Source organism: Setaria viridis, chromosome 9, assembly GCF_005286985.2.
Source record: "Setaria viridis chromosome 9, Setaria_viridis_v4.0, whole genome shotgun sequence".
Taxonomy (NCBI): Eukaryota; Viridiplantae; Streptophyta; class Magnoliopsida; order Poales; family Poaceae; genus Setaria; species Setaria viridis.
Genome location: NC_048271.2, coordinates 14212158 through 14228610, shown reverse-complemented (window position 1 = coordinate 14228610; position 16453 = coordinate 14212158). Strand labels below are relative to the sequence as shown.

General features: G+C 42.6%; 3 protein-coding genes across 6 annotated transcripts; all 3 read right to left on the bottom strand.

Moving 5' to 3' along the window:
- Positions 1 to 1564: 1564 nt before the first annotated feature.
- Positions 1565 to 4015, bottom strand: LOC117838397 (LIM domain-containing protein PLIM2b). The gene is made up of 5 exons (XM_034718411.2): positions 2756 to 4015; positions 2534 to 2633; positions 2410 to 2432; positions 2079 to 2168; positions 1565 to 1921 (listed from the first exon to the last, which is right to left on the bottom strand). The coding sequence occupies exons 1-5, from the start codon at positions 2888 to 2890 to the stop codon at positions 1643 to 1645; spliced, it is 627 nt and encodes a 208-aa protein (XP_034574302.1). The 5' UTR covers positions 2891 to 4015; the 3' UTR covers positions 1565 to 1642.
- A 130-nt stretch (positions 4016 to 4145) lies between these two features.
- On the bottom strand, positions 4146 to 9795 carry LOC117838396 (folylpolyglutamate synthase). Of its 4 annotated transcripts, none has more exons than XM_034718409.2 (16): positions 9511 to 9795; positions 9294 to 9421; positions 9140 to 9205; positions 8558 to 8667; positions 8323 to 8383; positions 8097 to 8180; positions 7593 to 7652; positions 7126 to 7186; positions 6987 to 7033; positions 6812 to 6889; positions 6518 to 6682; positions 6183 to 6419; positions 5984 to 6062; positions 5451 to 5606; positions 5225 to 5334; positions 4146 to 4755 (listed from the first exon to the last, which is right to left on the bottom strand). In XM_034718409.2, exons 1-16 carry the CDS (start codon positions 9761 to 9763, stop codon positions 4696 to 4698), a joined length of 1755 nt encoding a protein of 584 aa, XP_034574300.1. In that variant the 5' UTR covers positions 9764 to 9795; the 3' UTR covers positions 4146 to 4695. The 4 variants fall into 4 exon arrangements, with proteins under 4 accessions (XP_034574300.1, XP_034574298.1, XP_034574301.1 ...); XM_034718407.2 differs by having other exon boundaries at positions 6183 to 6437; positions 9511 to 9792; XM_034718410.2 differs by having other exon boundaries at positions 6183 to 6437; positions 9354 to 9421; positions 9511 to 9792.
- A 705-nt stretch (positions 9796 to 10500) lies between these two features.
- Positions 10501 to 13535, bottom strand: LOC117838398 (NADH dehydrogenase [ubiquinone] 1 alpha subcomplex subunit 2). The gene is made up of 3 exons (XM_034718412.2): positions 13190 to 13535; positions 12993 to 13099; positions 10501 to 10821 (listed from the first exon to the last, which is right to left on the bottom strand). Exons 1-3 carry the CDS (start codon positions 13273 to 13275, stop codon positions 10715 to 10717), a joined length of 300 nt encoding a protein of 99 aa, XP_034574303.1. The 5' UTR covers positions 13276 to 13535; the 3' UTR covers positions 10501 to 10714.
- Positions 13536 to 16453: the final 2918 nt, after the last annotated feature.

Here is a 16453-nt window from a genome sequence, read left to right as displayed (position 1 = left end):
CTCCTCTTCTGACTCCTCGCCATTGAGTACCTTGATTCTGCTGAGTGGGTAACCCAAAAGCTCTTAAGACCTAATAATCAATGCAATAACATTGGTCTGAAGTGCTTTATCTGATCATGTTCGTGCTTATGCAGTGCTTGCAAGCACTTGAGAGAAGATAACTTGGAGGCAGCCTATGCAGATGCTTTCAAGCAGGAATGATCACCTCTGCTGGCATTCATTGATTTTGTCTTTGCAATCGTTCAAATTATAGTTTTTAAGAAGTCATCTTAGCACTGAGAATTTAAGTAGTAAATCTTCTAAAAGAATGCCTGATTCTGTGGTTCAGAGGGTGGCGGTGATAGTTGTGACGATTGCCTGCAATAAGGTCCATGAAGATTACTCCATGCCTGCGATAGATTTTGGTGCAATCTACTGCATCGTGGACCTTTTTAGCAGTTTGGATAACCTTTTTGACCAGGTCTGTCACTAGGGTGTAGTCACCTTGCATCACTTGAGACCTCAAAAGATCTATTGGAGTGGATCTGTTTTTCAAGAATTTTGCTTTCATTTCTGTTCTGATTTGTTGTGCACATATATTGCCATGGTGGCAATCGAGTAGTGGAGTTCTTTGCTATGGTTGCAGGACATGGCTACATACAGATACAACATATGAGCAAAGTTGATTTTCTTTTGTTCAGGTACATGGATTTTATGCCATACAGATACAACATATGAGCAAAATTGTTTTTCTTTTGTTCACGTACTTGGAATATTTTCTGAATCCCTTCTGAAATGTTTTCGGGAAAACAATGACATTCCATTTTCCATAACCATGTTCTCTTGCTGTGTGTTAAACCACTCTTACTGCAGATGATCCCTGGTGGTGTACGTTTGAGAGGCGCTTGCTTCTTGGTGATCCATCCACACCAAAATCATAGGCAAGTATCTTTTGATGTTCTCACAGAAATCAATTTGACATAAAAATAATGTGACAATAAAACTCATATATGTGATAACATATGCTTTGGAATCATGTGAATTTGTATTGAAATACAGTTTGAGCACTTCACACTGAATACTAAAATAAAAGTGCTCAGTTAAGTTTCAGTTCTTATTTCATGTAGTAATTCATCCAGTGGGATTTTGCAGATGGGGCATTTGAAGAAAAGGCAATTTTGTTGTTTTAGGTGCTAAATTTGGTTTAGGTGTATATGTATTCAAACTCAGTTAAGCAGCAGGTTGACACACTGTCTTTTCTCACATACTTTGTAATTTTTTTGGTAATTGCACAGAATTTATCCAGTACATGTCTAAATAGCTGATTGAATTGCAGAGAGAAATAGAATACATATTGCAATGCACTTACCTTAAAGAAATATTATCTTAATCGCATCACATGCAAAGAAATATTATAGATTTGGTTGGCCTTTAAATAACGTGTCGCACCAAATTTTGTTTAATGGCGTAACAACAATCTTGGATAATATACTCATTCCATATTTGTATTTGATTTCACATTTATTATTGTCATGTTGAATCCAATATGTATTGCAATATAAATATTTTGTTGCCCGTACCAACGTAAGGGCACGATATACAGCTAAAATCCAAGCAACGTGTGCAGTGTATGCCTGCGCGGATCGCGTGTGGGTGCTTCACTTCAGTGCTCCTGGTCCTCTGGGGCTTCGGGGACCTGCTCCGGTGACGCTTCTTCCTTGGCTGCCTCTGCCTTTGCGGCCTCGGGCTCGCCAGCGGCGTTCTTCGCGGGCGCAGGCTTGAGCAGGTTGCTGTAGCTGCCGGTCTCCTTGAACACCTGCCAGAAGTGGATCTGGCAGTAGAGGATCCCGTTGTGGGAGGCGTACGTGGCGGTCGTCAGGAGGCAGCCGCCGCGAGCGCATTTGAAGCAGGTCTTGTGGTAGGGCTCGCCCTCCAATGTGATCTGCAGAGTAAATTTGAGCGACCGGATATTCAGAGTTCAGGCAAGCAAGATGAACTCCTGGAGATGAGGGAATAGCTATATGCCCGTGTTTAATAGTAAAAGCTGGTGAAATTCACCGGGAAAAAAACTCAAATGTAATCCATTTTGCTGATTGTACCTTCTCCAATGGGTACACAGTCTTGTTGCAGGCAGCACACTTGTCTTGAGTTCCGCAGAACAGAGAGGATAACTTGTTGGGGACCTTAGACTGTTTACAATAAGAAAAAAATTATGAGCTGAAATCCATGGCAAATTTTACGCACGTTGCTGATTGTACCCTTTAAAATATTGAATGGACAGCATGGATGACTAATCATACTGGCAGCTTTTTGAAGATTACAATCCTATTTGTTTAATAGTCTTCACACGAGAAAAATATGGACTCTGGTAAAGGAGATACATGAAAAACTCTACAAACAAAGCAATCAAAGATTGTGAGGACACGGTACCTGTTCATTATTTGCCTTCGGACCTGAATGGAAATAAAAAGAATATATAGCAATAAGATGATGCCATGCTTTCATAAAAATCCGAGAGAAAATAATGTGATGGAACTATGCAAGTCAAGCTTACCTGTGGGGAAGTTTTTGCTGAAGGTGCCTGTCGCCTTGAACAGCTGTTCAAAATGGGTCTTGCAGTAAAGAACCCCATCCATGGAGGAATAGCTGCACATCTGACATACGCACAGTTTAACATCAGCTCATGCATAAAAGGATAATTTAGAAACATCATAGAAGGTATAAGAAATCGATACTACGCGCCATGGGTTTGCAAATGTCAAGAAAGAGGGCGTACCGAAAGTGTGCCTTTGCAGTGGCTGCATCTGAAGCAAGATTTGTGGTACGGAATGCTATCTGCGGTGAGGAGATCAATGAAATGCACGGTTTTGTCACAAGCCTTGCACTTGTCCTGCGTACCAGAGAACGTCATCTTGATGTCTAAGTGGTGGTACCTAACGAAATATGTTGCTCAGTTGCTAACAAGAGTCGGCTGGCACAACCCTTCTAATGGTATAAGATAACCTGCCTTTGGCTCTCAATCTGCAACACGATGGATGCAGAAGAAAGCCAAAGAGGGTCGGCAGAAGAAGTGGTGGAAGACTTTAAAATGAAATGCCTGAATCCTGATCTGCAAGAGAAAAATTTGTGGGAGAAATAGAAGAGGGAGGCTCCAAGCCAAAGGAAAAGGTCAGAAGTGTAAGAATAAAAGTTCCAGATTCGTAACACTAACTTTGGACACTACTTGCATGGTTCTAGTTTTTGGTCATTCTCCTACACAAAGTGATGGACCATATTTAGTGTCCAATGATAGATAATGACTATTAATAGTCCGAACATCCGCGGAATTAATAGGAGACTAAAAAGCCAGTGTTATCTGTCGACCAGTGTTGTTCTTAGTGCACCCAGAAATGCACACAAAAACACCACGCATTCGTAAATAAACCCATAACACAAACATGCGATGAATATAAAATAATATACACTTCATCAATTGATGGTTTAATGTAAAGAAAATGCCATTAGACTTTTTGTGAAGTATAACAAATAAGCTTACATAGAGCATCAAAGAAGAAGAATAAGAATAAAAAGTAGCTCAGATGATTGGAACATATTCAGTTCACTACTCCCTCCGTTCTAAATTATAAGTTATTCCAACTATTTTGAAGAGTCAAATCATTTTATGCTTGACCAAAATTATAGAAAGGATCACAAAAATTTATGACACTGAATGGATATACTATTTAATAAAAAACTAATGGTACTTATTTGGTATCATGAATGCTAGTACTTTATTGTATAAATTTGATCAAACTTGAGATGTTTTGACTCTTCAAGAAAGTTAGAATGACTTGTAATTTGGAACGGAGGGAGTAGCAATTATGGCCTCTGAACTGGAGGAAAAGGGGAGAAAATAGTGAGACCTAGGACACACGTGTACCTACCTTTTGTCTCTCACCCAAGTATTAAATCTTATTTATCCCCAAAAGCAAGCAGGATTTTCTTATATCTGGTTTCACTCCCATGAACTCATAATTCTGAAAAGAAAGTGTACTATATCAGTTCTGCTTCTGTGCAAAGTACTATCAAGTATATCCAGGACAAGTTGACAATTAATCTCCAATAGGGAATGCAGATTAAAGGGCATCTGGAATTTACCATAACAAACACTTATAGAACAGAAAACATATAAAATTACTTCTTTGCCAGATAAGTATAAATAAAAGGTATGACTGTTAATATAATTCTCGGTTTGTACATTTCAAAATTGGGTTACACTCTTCTGGACTGAGGCTGCTGTGGTACACATTGCCACCAAAAAGAAGAATACAACAAGTTTACAGTTGACTGGCTCTGTAATCAAAATGCTTCCCAATTTCTTCCTGTCGCCAACCAAGTTGGTATATTGTGTCCCAATCACAAATTACCCTAGGCTCCAGTTAATGCTTCTGCAAGCAGCCATTTCAATAAAATGTGCTAATCCAAATGAAGTTACTTCTTGAGCAATCTCAAGAAGTGGGTTACGTTCTTCTGGACTGAGGCTGCAGTGGCACACATTGCCACCAAAAAGAAGAACACAAGTTTACAGTTGACCGGCTCTGGAATCAAAATGCTTTCCAATTTCTTCCTGTCTGTCAACCAAGTTGGTATATTGTGTCCCAATCACAAATTACCCTAGGCTCCAGCTATTGCTTCTGTAAGCAGCCATTTCAATAAAATGTGCTATTCCAAATGAAGTTACTTCTTGAGCAATCTCAAGACATCACCAACAAGGTGCAGGGAGCCAGTAACCAAGACCTGGTTCAGTGTGCAAATGCAAATGTATCAGTGTCAGGTAGGAAAACAGCTGCCAGACTGAGAAATATATATATATATATATATATATATATATATATATATATATATAATAGTAGCAGAACCAAAGTAACATAGAAACAAAACAAATTTAACAAAGATGTCAGATATTCCCAATATCAGAAACAAAAACAAAATAACTGACAATGCATAATCACACACGAGCAATCAGATTCAGAGGATGAAGAACAATACATGACAATATGAATTAATGATGAAGTACATAAATTAGTGATGGTTACTACAACATATTTTAATAAAGTGGCACTGAATTCCGCAAGCCCATGACAGAGTAGCTCAGCCTAGTACTGAGTGAACCATGCATCAAGCACTCTGGATGCACGTGATAGGATGTCGAAATGATGCGAAGCATTTGAGAGAGTATAATAGAAACTGTAGCATAAGCTTTCACCTGAAATTGCGTCGATGGGTTCTGTTTAGCAGTTTCCCTTAGCCACTGAATTGCCAGCGGGAGAGATTCAAAAACTGAGCTAGTCCTGCTAGTGTTCGCACCATTTAGACCTGCATCATTCCCGCAAAAGCCTATATATCATCTTCAACTCAATGGACTTATGTAGTTTCAATAAGAAAACACAAGCTGATAATTAAACACAGTTTCACAATGCGGTTTAGAACACCTTTATTGCTATGAGGCAGGCTTTCCCACACCCTTTGAAGTGACAACTGCCATGACAAATCAGTTTGTTCACGCTCTGAAGGTGGTGATGCAAGGGAACCAAGCTTGTTGTACTGTGATTGGTTTGGCACAAACAAGGCCTGCTCAAAGTGGAGACCTGAGAAAAATGATTACTAATCATTATAGGGCCAGAAGAAGCATTCATACAATTCATAATACAAATGCATTGATCTTGGAGAGAGAGCAAATACAAGGTATGATGATAAGTTTACACACTACTCAATTAGCTGGTTTACTAAACTATTCAAGGGAACCATCGGACATACTTTGTACATGGCATGCAAATCAGCAACGGTTATAGGAAAATCTTGTTCTTTCCCATATATCATACTCCCTCCATTCTCAAATATATGACGTTTAGGTCAAGTAAATTAGTTCATTTTTTAACTAAATACCTTGTACGAAATGTCATATACTCATGAGTAACTATGTAAGGAAATCATTACAGTTCAATAAGGAATTTTATTGATGTACCGTTTTGAGCACATGTATCTAGAAGATGTGGAAGCAATCTCTGAGGATCTCTTACAGTCATGCAATTGAAAAGGAGAATCTGCAAACATAAAAAATCCAAAATAAGATGCATATAATATTATAAATAAAGAACAATTGTACGTAAAAGAGAAAGAAAGAAACATGATTCGACAAGAAAAGCTGCCATGGCAATGCATACCTTCTTAGAATTCCTGTCAGCATGAGGCTGCTTCAAAGAAACTGGCTGCATTCTATCATAATTTGTAACGTGGGCAAACCACCTTGCACACATTTCCATGCTTTCTGGGCTATGCGCCCCATCCAAATAGAAAACCAGTGAAGAATTACCATCCTTGTCGTTTTCAGAGTTCACTTGTGGATCTGGAACAATCTGTGCTCGGCCTTGCAGACAAGCACTTGACAGCCCTTTGATGAACTGATCTGGCAAGGCATCCTGCATTCAGTGGTAGAATGACAACTGGACACTAACATATTTTGCAGCGATATAAATAAATACCTATTTGGAGTACTTACAGAATGTCTGGCATGCATTCTATCCAAATGACCTTGCTTCTCAAGCCACGTATTCGCCAAGGCAACAGCAAGACCTGCATTCGTGTATTGGTGCTCACCATGGAGTCCAAGAGGCTGACCCTCTAATTTCTTTGGGTCCAAATGCTGGACTACTTGAAGAGAAACCTTTAGAGGATTAAAGTCAATTATCATATCAAAAAACTGATCAGAACTGTAATCATGTTTATGGACAAATTAATATGTGCAAGGGCATGATGGCAACCAAAAATAAGTGCAGCACTAAATGCAACATACACCCAATTCAGAAGCTTGGCGCCTCAGTACAGACATTGCCTCTTCTAGCTGTGGAACTGTATAGGCCGGAACTCCTTTCTGTATTGAGGAAATAGGCCATATAGGAATCAAGAAAAAAATAGTTTTAGCCACAGGTGGTCAATTAAAGAAGATCCGAGCAAAACTAGCAAAACACCTTAAGTATCCCAGCTTTCTCTCCAGCAATTTCTCCAAGTGTGTTTCCTGCTCATGGGGAACAACAAACATTGGCTGTGTGAAACAAATATACTAAACATGGTATGCAAGATAATTCGTCTTTAAGTTTCATGACTAACCCAGAATTTCCATATGATCGTACCCGAGGGATGATATTCCACAAACAACAGGTGCTCGGACCTGCAAATGTTTCAATTTACAAATCAGCTATGCTCCCCAGCTTTTGTTCAAGTCAAGGTCCCGAAATGATTCCAACAAGCCAAAATAGAAGAAAAAAAATGCACAAGTGTGAACTTCAAACAGACTCTACACAGGGTGCAACTGAACCTAGATGGCTAAATAAACAAACTACAGCACTACTGATCTATTATAGCTTGCAACAAGATCCCAATCCAAACTTTTTGGATACAAAATATAATTGCCAAGTTCAGCATTTAAATGAGAAATTCAATATGGTATATCTACATAATTCTTGGTAGTCGATGAGCTTCCTTTTTAGTTGGCGCTTATATCATATGAATCATGAAAATTTTCTACTACTGTGCATTATTCGAATAGAGAATGATAAAATAAGCATGCCACGCACCACATTCGTTGCATCATATTTCCCTCCTAAACCAACCTCGAGCACAGCAACATCCACCTGCTTAAACGTGACAAAAGAAAGAAAGATTTGAGTACGTTGCTAAGAAAGCATCGTAACATTTGGGCAGTTTATGACAGGTTCACTGACCTAAAATGGTAATTGCTTCTTAAATAAACTTACAGTAGACAAGTAAGCACTTCATAATTTAGATTACTAATGATGTGCTCATATCTGTGAAGAGTATTGGACTATTAGCTGCAGACAGTAAGCGAAGATGATGACAATTATGGAGGAAGCAATCTTTTAGATTCAACAACTATGCCACAACATATGCTTTTCTACCAATTTAGTCTGATATTAAATGAACCAATATCCACAAATATCCTTTGATTGGGAAAACACTCAAAATCCATAAAAAGGGAAAGGTGGGATATGCTTAGCTACACCACTATATGATTAAAAAAGTTGCAGATGCAGACCAGAAAGTGTTTGCAAAGTATTAACCTGCTCGTCTGAAAAGATCTTGAATGCTAGCAGTGCAAGAAACCTAAAGTAGGCCGGCATTGGTACATCATCACCAGTCTTGTCCTGGAAGGCACAACAAAACATTCGACCACGCCAATGATTGTTTCCAAGACACCCATAAACTCAGAGAAAGATGCTGCGGATCCACTGTTGTTCCTTTTATATTTCACTACACATATATAAAGCAAATCAGGTGGATAGTTACCTTCAGTTTGTTCCAGCACCACCAGAAATACGTTATAAACTTTTCTTCCGAAATGTCCAGCCTATGAACTCATAAGAAGAGAGGACAATCAATAAGCGTAAATGTACCTAATGGTAGCAAGAATCAAATAAACTAAAGCAACTCAACTATAAAAGCCTTCAACTACAATGACGACAAGCTAAACATACCAAACCGATAAAAAATAAAGGTTGCAAGGTGGTAACAGATGAAGTACCCATCAAGTCGAAATCGCTCGCGAACATCCATCAAGTGCGGTGAAGTGAACAGTCCAGTGCGGAAACCACATGATCGAAGGATTGACTCAGTAAATGTGCATGTTGAACCCTAAAGGACAGAGAGATAAAGAGCTATCAAGATGCATCCATTAAACATTTTCCTTTGCAGGGTTAGTAAATTTAGCACAGTTACGCAGGTTTTCAAAGTAAACCATTTTACACCAGAGGTTGCGGTGGTTGGTTATGATTTCAAGTCCCCCGCTCTCCCAAGAATCAAAGATAATGATTCTACTGGGAGTCCTGGGTGCTCTCCTTTTTTTGCTTATGCCAATATACTATGACAATAAAGGCTCCAGCACTCGATAGAGAAACACAGGCCAGATGGAAACAAATAGTAGGAATTAGCACTGATCATTGAGATAATGTTATAGCTCCATGACAACTACCGTTGTGCACGGTCACCGATAGCTGTGCTACTCTGGAACCGCACACCTAAATCCATCCAAAGCAGTTCAGAACTTCAAGACAAAGCTAAGCCCAAACTGTGACAGTGACACCACACACATGCAGCGAGCGCTTACCTTCCCTTTGGTCCCGGCAACGTGAACCACCTTCAACTGCGCGATGGGCTCCTCCAGTTTCAGTATCTGACAACGCAACCGCACCCAAATCAGAAACAACAACAAACAACCAGACACGAACCGATCGGAAACCCACCGGCGGGCGCCCACCCACCTGCACGTACTTGGCCATGAGCTCCCACTGGTTACAACGGTTGCCGGTGTCCGCTCGCACCTTCTGCGTTATCAGCGACCCGAGGCACCCGAGCACCTCCTCGTACTCCGCCGACCCCGTCGCCACGCCTGCAACTCCACCGGCATCCGTGGACTCACCAACCAGAAACGCAACTGAGGCTTAATCGAACGGGGCTCGGCTATTTCGTCTCGCTCACCTGCGTGGGCGGCGCCGGCCATGGCGCGGGGGAGAAGCAGAAGGGATGCGTGAGCCGGCACGGGGAGCGGGCGGCCGGGGTTTGGGGCGAGCGGGTGGGGAGCGGCGGAGCGGAGCGGGAGGAGGAGGCGTCGCAGGTGCGTGAGGCGCGGCGTGGGCATGGCGACGGAGGCGGGTACTAGTAGCGTGGCAGTGGAGGAGATGGCCGCGGGGAGTGGTGCGGGTCGGGGGGTCGCGCCGCCGCCCGCGCGCATTGCTCCGGTGTCCGATGAGTGGCGCGGAGCGGATCGGCCAGTTTTATGCGGACGGAGGCTGGACCGCTGGACCTTGGTGGACGTCTCTCTTGTTCGAGTTGGTGGGTCCGAGCCGAGAAATGTTGGGCCTGAAGGCTGAATTCGGGGCTCTGTTATTGAGATTTTGGGGCTCAGCGGTGGACGCTAGGGCTTAGTTTTCAAATTGTGAGCGGCAAAGTTTGTATTTTGTTATAAATGTGCAACTATAGTATTTTATTTATATTTGTGAATTATTGTCCAAACATTGACTAACTAGTCTCAAAAGATTCGTCTCGCAAAGTACAACAAAACTGTGCAATTAGTTTTAAATTTCGTCTACATTTAGAACAAAACTGTGTAATTAGTTTTTAATTTCGTCTACATTTAGTACTCCATGCATGTACTGCAAGTTTGATATGATGGTATATCTTCTTTTTGCATAGTATCAAAGTTAGGAAAAGGGAACCAGTTTATGTTCGTGTCAGCGTGACAGGCAAAGCGTACGGTATGTTCGTGGTAGGGACATTATCCTCTTGAGCACGATTGTAACCCTAGCGCAAAGCTCAAGGGCATTATCCTCTTTCTTGTGAAGGGCATTCATCATCACTGGAAGACCGTACGCTAGTCCTATACTCATATGATCCAGGTAAGAAATCAATAGAGACTTCTAAATTCTGCGTTTATGAAAGAATAGGTTACAGAACTATGCAGTATACGGATACCGGTGAACCAATGAAATATGCATAAACTGATAAACATGAGAAGAATGTGCGGCAAACAAGTGAATAGCAGTCTACGTTTCTTGCAAAAAGTTAATACAAATCCAAGACTTCATTTCATTCTTAGCACAGAAGTCATGACAGCAGGAAAACCACTGCTAAAGTTTCACTTATTTGTGAACATCATGACGAGAGGTTGTGGAACTTCCCAACATCACTTCGCGTTGGCAGACTCTCCAGCCTTTGCGAGCTCCTCGAGCTTCTTATCAATCTGCGCTTCCGTCAGGCCATCCAAGTTCACGCATCTCTCCACACCCATTTCTGACCAGTTAAATAACAGCGGAGAGTTAAGGCCAAACGATACGTTTCACATAGCAATCAAGCAGCGATGAAGATACACGATGGAGCAGATGTATCCTCCAACAAAAGGATCCAAAGCAAACATAAAGCACTGTGGCCATGAATATCTTTTAGCTAATATCCTTGTCAAGGTAGATTATATGTCATATTTTCAGCACTTTCGTCTTCAACTAGAATGCTCAGCACCCATGATTAAATAAATAGAATATGTGAACTACATTCCACAACCACAATAAGAGAATTCAATAATGAAATACATACATGATGCCGATCTACAGAAACTATAAAAGTCAAATAATGAAATGCATATTCTTTCAAACAGAAAACATGGCACACAAATGCCAAGAGATCATAGCAATAAATGATGAGATAATGCAATACTTAAACACCCTGAATTGGAGTGCATTTCTCCGTTTTACAGTGTATTTGAAGTACTGCACGGTGCAGTTTGCAGAATGGCAGCAGAAACCAAAATCCAACAACAATCTTCCAGTATAACCAGGCTTTCCTTTGTTTTATTTTATATCACAATAAATGCTATCAAGTCTCTGGGTATTTCGCCTTATAAGATGCAAAACCTTAAGTAGCTTCGAACACCCCAAGAGATATGCCTTAATATTTTATTATGGTCAAAGGTTAGGTTGATTTGAACTTTGAGCGTGAGAAGATGATTTCTGGTTCACTGGTGCTATGGAAACAAAGTTTGCACCTCTAAAGCAGAAAGCATGGCTCCATGTTTCTAGGGTCTAATTCACCCAAGCTATAATTTGATTACTTAAAATAAAGCTATTTCGTCGAAACTGCACCAACATAAGCTTGGTGCATTTATGAAACAAAATTCTTTAGCATAACCTAAAGCACTGTCTTGTATAAAACTTGTTCTTGCCATGTTAATTCCATGCTACTGGACATAAACGAGAAGCATAATGGTGAGGATTAATAAGGACTTGTTGCTGATCCAGTTTCTGTCAAATTATTAATGTGCACAACAATGATTAGTGAAGTTTACGAGGCATTTGGCAAAATAAACTTAATCTGATGGCAAAAACAGAGCTTGTTTCAGTTTGCCTGGCTGATCAGGCATTTAGTTTAATCTGGCTAAGGTCAATCTGAAACGATGCCAGTTGTTTTTTTAGCATTGTACCTTTGATGGCTCCAGTTGCTAAGAGCAAAACAGGTGATGCAGAATAATGGAATTATGTGGAATTGGAGCGAGTGGACACCTGGTGCACTGGTGTCAGGTAAGAAGAAGAAGAAGAAAATGTTGCAGCCCCACTTGAGAATAATGAGGTGGATGAAATAACGATGACATTTTATTCAGCTGTGGGTTGTTGGAAAGGGATGAGATGGTAACTGACATGGATAAAAGGCAAATTTACCTCCTAACGTGGCAAGTAGATGGAGCTTCAGACTGGATCTACATTGTGAGTGCCCGGAGCCATAAATTGACTAATTTGGTATGCTCAAACTTGGCCAAATGTCCGAGAAATAATGTAGTGGAGTGTCACGTAGTAAACCTGACATAATTAGTTCATGATGCAAGTGTATCTAGATTTTAAGCTGGGGCATATGGCCAATGGCCATAGCATGTTTTAATCCTTTTGACGGCAGATCTGCTTTGCACCAACAAATATGATATAATTTTCAAATTAAATCAAAATGTTCCTAATGAAAAAACTCTGCTGATTTTACTTGCTAACCAGATGAAGAAACAGAATGCAACTGTTACAACAGAATAACTGTTGAAGAAAATTTCGTCCAGGATTATAAAGCTGAGGGTGCCATTGAATCAGCTTAGCCGTCACATTCCCACACTCATGTTGGATTTGACATGGGGCTGGTTCAACACCATATTTTACAGTCCAGAAAAGCTAAGCCGGAGGTGTGACACCAATTCGCCATCAACTAGCCTGCATGGTTATTCTCCACTAATCTCTTGGCAGGTTTTTCAGTCACTACTAGTACCATTTTGGCTCAATCGAACATGAACAGTGGAAAACCTCCAAAGACAAGATCCGGAGGTGCAGATCAAAACATTCCGCACGGGACATGGAAAGGATTTATAAACGTCTCAAACCAGTCCGAATTAGACTATAACCGGAGGGCAAGGGCCAAGGAAGAGGGGTGCGTACCATAGCGCGCCCAGAGCTGGGGCTGGACGCCGGAGCACTCGCGGACGAGGAAGGGGAGGGAGGGGTTGCGGGACTTGATGTCCCCGTAGTTCTTCTTCACGAACTCCCTGCGCCGCGACCAGATCGGCAACACAACACCACCGCATCAGAAGCAGCAGTTTCAGATAGGGAGAGAATCAGATGGGGCTGAGTGGTACCGGGCGGCGGCGCTGGCGGGGGAGGACTGGCAGAAGAGGACGCGGATCTCCTTCACGCTGCGGGACAGGCTCGCCCGCCACGCCATCGCCGCCGGCTGCTCGCGTTCGAATCGATTTGTCTGTCGCCGCCGGCTGCTGTCTCTCGGCGGTGTTGGGGAAATGGAGGATCGAAGGCCGGAGCCGGGTGGGACGAAGATGGCGTGACTTAAGACCCCGTATCCGATGTCCAAATTCAATCCGACGGCTGCAAGTGTTTTTGCAAAGCTAGCTTGGGCGGAGACGGTGTCTGGCGCAGAGCTCGCGCTCCGCTTCCTCAACGACGCCGCGGTCTTGCCGGGTGAGCCCGGTCGCGTACCCCGGTGACCGACGCTGCTAGACTTTCGCTAGGATTCAGTTAGGCCGTCGTCGTCTTCAGTTCAGTTTTTCTCGACGCAGTTCAGCTACCTGTTAAAGCTGTGCCATACATACAACGCGATAGTATCTGATGGGATCAGTACCCTGCTCTCATGTTTCTCTACGATTGCAACTTTGCAAGACTTTCTCCAAGTCCTTCAACTGCAGCTTCCTTCATCCATGCTGAGATGCTATGGAGTGGAAAATTTGCAAGGCCCGTGAAGTTTTTTTTTTTTGGAGTTAAACTGCAGCTACACTACTACGTCTACTACAATGGTCGACGACGGCTCATCTCTCTGCAGCAAAATTTGCATGGACTTGGGCTTCAACTTGGGGCCTTGCAAAATTTCTCCGGGCTTTCGCGGCAGTACTATCGGCAAAGAAACTAGAAAGGATAGCAGGCTGCAGGCATCTGTATGCTTCTGCAACTGTCTGAACTCTTAAGCCAGGACAGCATTCTTCGAAATTTTCTCTTTTGCCCTTTTTATCCCCTCCATGCGCGCATACTGTAAATTTTCTCTGAATAGGAATGGTCAAGCAAACAGGAAGAAGGGACATGGTGCTTGCACGAGTTGGGTTAGAGAGTGCCCACACTCATTTTGGTCAGCTGGTTGGGTCATCTCTTACAGAAGAGGCCAAGAGGGTACGACCATTGCATATAGACGTGTCTGTGACTGCGAACCTGTGTAGCGTTGAGCAATGGTGATATATTGCATTCCGAAAAAAAAATTGATGCCATTTGCTTCGGAAGGATTTTCTCGGAAAGAACGAACCGGTTGCCACTTGCCACTAGCGTAGCACACAATTACTGCAATTTCTTGTCCGGAAAGAGGCTACCAACAGTGAGAACAGGAAGAACCAGACTCCCCCAGTCATCGGTCGTCAGGTCAAGCAAAAGTTGGAAAGCCGGTGCATCATAGTTTCATTCGTAGTAGATGCAGGCAGGAGACATGTTGGCACTTTTATATATACTGTCATCATTGATCCGCACTTCATCGCACAGATTGCATGCATCACAGACTTCGTTTTGAGAACTTTAGCCTCTTTCTTCTTTAGACTAGAGGACGACTTGGACTACCAAAACCTACAGGCTTGGATTAATCAACACACCATACACTTGGAGGACTTTTGACGGAAAAAGCTCCCTTTTCTGAAGACAAACGACTACTACTGCGTCCCCACTCCCCAGTCGGTGGTACCAGATGCAAGTAGCAAATTTTCCGGAGAAGTTTTTTTCATTACTATCGTGGAAGTTTGGGGGGAATGTTCCGAAGAGAAATATTTGTGTCGAAGTTATTCCCACATGTTTAATTAGGAATTGGGTTTAAGGGAATGAAAGCTAGACAAGATCTATGATGATAACGGGGGACTCTGTTATATGTTGTGCATTATGACTCAGTAGAAATGAAATAACCATTGGCAAATCACCTATCAAATATTATGTGCAGGTAATCTACAGGGAACACATGGGCTCCTACCAAATGTTATATTTGTATATGATGCGAGTGTTTGCGTCTTTCTTGTGTTTCTTAAAAAAGAGCTAGATGCTGAATTATTGTAGTAAGTGAACGTTAAGATGCTTCGAAGAAATAAAAAAAAGGCAAAGGCCATAATTATAAAAAACATGAATATGAACAAATCATAGATCAATAATCCTTCATTTTCCAAACGTGAATCATCCTGGATTCAATCATCTTGGTCGAGTCGAATCAGTAGCCGAGGAAATTTCGGGGGGGGGGGGGGGGGGGGGGGGGGGGGGCGGGGGGGGGGGGATGACCAGCTGACTGACCGAGACCGGTCAGTCAGGCAGAGCCAGACCTGTCCCTGTGCTTTCGCAAGAGATGCTCTCTCGGTATTCAGCCTTCACGCATGAGAGCTGCCTCTTGTTCGCTTCTGCAGACACGGAGTCGTATGTTAATCTCCATCGAACCACCCTGCCAATCACACGCTAATTATCCATCTAATTATCTGGTTTGGTTTAGCCAGACTCATCAACATCAACCACTCGCTTATTCAAAACCACTAGTAGTGACTAGTGAAATGGACTGGAAGAAACCGCACGAGGGTCTCGTCTCGCCGATGCCCGGTGTACTGTGACGGAGATGGCGGAGTAGCGATCGGTTGACGCCGAGCGGCCACCCACCACTTCGCCGTTAGTGCAGGCAAGAATAAGTCTTTCCGTCGCGTCAGCGGCGAGCCGGCGACCGATCTCTTTCGCCTCCCACTTAACCAAATCCCTGGCCCTCCTGCTCTCGGCGCACTTGCAGCGAGGGGTATAGCACCGCGCGATGGCGAGAAATTACAGCCTAACATTCAGAACTCACTCCAGTTTTTATGCAGTAAACCCTGCATCTGGAATCTGGACGTGGGCAGGAATTCAAGTGAAATTTCAGGGAGAGGAACATATGCGTACCGTTGATTGTTGATATTTCCTCAAGTTAGGAAATCACAGCTGTACTTCGTGGGAAAATACGACCAAGAAAAGGACGACTAGAGACCATCGGCCCCTGCAGAGGCGCGGTAATTTCTTTCTTTCTTTCTGAAAAGAACGACGCTCGGAGGAACGGTCGCCACACGATCGGCGCACACTGCGCACGCGCCTTCTTTCGTCCACACGAAGGAAAGCTACGCCGGCAGGTCACACCACAGACACAGCAACACAGCGTAGCGTGGTACACATGGTACAGTACTACTAAGGGCCCAATTTGGTTGGCCTCCTCCAGCTGAAACCCTACCAAACAGTTTGATAAAAAATAGCTCCACCCTTGGAGCATTAGAGGAACCGGAGCTATTTTATATGGAGAAGTCGGATAAAAAAAATTAGCTCCTCCAGCTCCTTCCCATATTAGGAGGAGGTGGAGCCTACCAAAG